The following is a 2,934-nucleotide window of genomic DNA, read 5'->3' as shown; positions in this document are numbered from 1 at the left end:
CTCACCCATCACGTAAAAGGTAACATATATTAATAATGACTTCTAATAAGAGCTCCGGGCCTGAAATTTTGGAGGAGCCAATAAATCGATATCGACACACTCCAGTATTTAACGGGTACAATGTTTTAGTGATGCCAAAAGGACGAAAGGCAAAGCTGACCTCAGTAGGATTTGAACTCAGAATGTAAAGAGCCGAAACGAATACTGCTAAGCGTTTTGTCAAATTCTCTGATGATTCTGTCAATCCTCCGCCCTAAATGTGTTTGATAACAAGCGGCTACAAGACCTTTGAATATAGCCCCATATTACTTTGAAAAGTTTTGAGCACTTTGTAATCGTACGTGCTGTTTTTACTTAAAATTTTATTTTTCGGAAATGTGTCAATTTATTTCCCTTAGTTCAACTTTGCTTTTTTATTTTGTTACATCACTTTCGTTTTCACACCCGGAAGACGTTTAAGAAAGTTCTGCTCATGTAAGTATTCAGCGAGATTACACTAAAAGCTAAAAGAAAAAATTAGGTAGAACATTCTACGTATTTAGAGCTATGTAGGGCTCATACTATCTAACGTCTACTTTTTGTATTTAAGCCAAGAGTGTGATTTGAATGACGTTTAAAGGTCGAACAGCTACGTCGAAGTCCCTTCAGCGATTTCTCGATGAAGCGTCGGAAAATAATTGGCACTTACCGTAGTAAAATGCTTTAAAAAATTCTTCGTTAATAATTTAATTTTCTTCAGACAATTCATTAGAAGCATTTCAGAAGTAATTTCTTTATATTAAAAATAGTGATTCCGTCGAAACTAGTTAATTGCGCGCACGTTGATTTTATGTTATGCTTAGCTTTGTATATGTGTTAAGTTAATAGTTCCGTGTGTTGTTATAGTTTGTGATAAGTTACAGTTTCTGGCTTTAAGTTTGTATGTAACACGGTAACCACTGTGAAGGTAATAAAGTTAGCAGAATTAATAGTTAAAATATAAAAGGCTACAATGATGTGGAGGGCACACGTAATACGGACGAATACTGATGCAATACTTCTGTCAAAACTTTAATAAAAATGTACGTTTTTTTACTTTCGCCAATTTGCGTACTAAATTACGAGTTTGTGTGTTTAGTTATGTATAGTGTGTCTGGGCGGAGTCTGCGAGCATGCAAGGCACCTTGGTCATCCATTGTATCCCTAGCCGTCTTGAATTGGTCTTGTCACTGGATAGACGATGGAATGTGGTTGACGGTGCGCATCTCCACTTAAAATATACACACACATATGTTTGTATGTTTGTTTACATATATAGTATATGTTTATACATAAGGCATTCCTACAGATGCGTGCCCCAGCAACTTTGTTTCCTTTTCCTCATAACTTCCAGAAAAATGGATATTTTAAAATGAAATTTTTTACAAATATGCTTCAGATGGTGTAGATTCTGATTATATCGGAGTATGTGGTTAAACAATTTTTCCAAGGGTGGAGTGAGGAGTCGGAATATTCACACAAGACGACTTTCTTTACTCATAACTTCCAGAAAAACAATTAATTTTAAATGAAATTTTCTATAAATATCTTTCAGAGTGTATAAATTACTATTATATCAAAATTTGATGTGAAAAGTGAAATAGTGAGCACAGACACGCTGATTTTTTTTGTTTGTTCGATTGCTTCGTCGTTTTAGTAAAGATTTTTATTAAATGAAACCGGATTCGTTCAGAATCTGAACTGTGTGGCTCTACTTGGCAAAAATGAATTTCGTTTTCATAATTAACGTACATAACTACATCAATGCACCAAATTTGAAATCAATCGGAATAAAATTGAAAGAACTGAAAAGTAAAAACCAAATAGACAAGATCCATTTTCTTTAATTCTTTTACTTGTTTCAGTCTCTGGAATGTGGCCATACTGGGGGCATTGCCTTGAAAGATTTACTTGATCAAATTGACTCAACTACCTATTTTTTAAGAATTGTACTCAATCTATCGTCTTATTTTTGGCAAACCGCTAAGTTACAGGTATGCAAATATACCATCAGCGGTTACTGAATAGTGACACATACACACACACACGTTTCTGTCTACTTAAACTTACTCACAATGATTTCGTTAGCACAGGACCAGGCAAGACTTCCTTTTTTTTTTTCAAAATATGCAGAAAAATACGGAGATTATGATTCTGAAAAAAATTTCGAAAAATGTTTGTAAAATTTTTTTTTTTTCACAAATTTTTGGAAAAGGGATGTTAAAATGATGGTGATGCTGGTGGTGGTGGCAGTGGTGATGATGATGAGTTGGAGATGGTGGTAGAATGTTTTTCTTAGTGAAGTGAATGGTGATACAGTGAGGAGAATAGTGACAATGATCAAGATTTTATTTTGTAGATTTGAATTAAATCAATATCTTATGCAGAGAAGTGGAAAATATTGAAAGCGTAAAACCACTAATAGAAATATTCAAAATGGCAATTCCATGGGGTAAGTACAGATTTATTTGTTTTCATATATTATTGAAGTAGTATGTTGGCTTTATAGTTTACGTGGAGACTTTTGCCACTTATACAAGATGGTACTGGAAAGCTCCTGGCTTTAAGGGTATTGCGAAAGGCCTGGTTGGATGCCCAACCTTCCAAGTTTTTTATGGAGCTTAGAAAATCTGAAGGATTGCTGCAATATTGTGTGAATCTGAGAGGGGAATATGTTGAATAAAATATTAATTAACTGATCCTCCTGTTAATTTTCTTTTACCCTAAACCTGGAACTTTTCAGCACCCCCTTGTATTATGGGAGATTGGTTGTGAGGAGTACTGTGCACCCTCACCCAATATACTGTGGTGGTCGCAGCAATTGTGGTTGCCTTTGTAGTCGTCGTCATTGTCGTCATCAATGAGCATCCAGTTGTTGGATCAAATGAGTTACTTGCTTCTGAAGTAAAGTGTGTG

At 35.0% G+C, this 2,934-nt stretch overlaps 1 protein-coding gene across 1 annotated transcript in view; it reads left to right on the top strand.

Moving 5' to 3' along the window:
* The first annotated feature begins 361 nt into the window (after positions 1-361).
* LOC128248835 (uncharacterized) overlaps positions 362-2,934 on the top strand; it is an 18,017-nt gene continuing 15,444 nt past the window's right edge. Inside the window, exons 1-2 of the mRNA XM_052970969.1 lie at positions 362-474; positions 2,406-2,470. Of these exons, the coding sequence (XP_052826929.1) occupies positions 2,455-2,470 (16 nt within the window). The 5' untranslated portion in view covers positions 362-474; positions 2,406-2,454. The remainder of the gene's footprint in view (positions 475-2,405; positions 2,471-2,934) is intronic.

Source organism: Octopus bimaculoides, chromosome 1 (genome assembly GCF_001194135.2).
Source record: "Octopus bimaculoides isolate UCB-OBI-ISO-001 chromosome 1, ASM119413v2, whole genome shotgun sequence".
Lineage (NCBI taxonomy): Eukaryota > Metazoa > Mollusca > Cephalopoda > Octopoda > Octopodidae > Octopus > Octopus bimaculoides.
The sequence above is the reverse complement of the archived record's forward strand: the minus strand, read 5'-3'. Positions and strand labels throughout refer to the sequence as shown.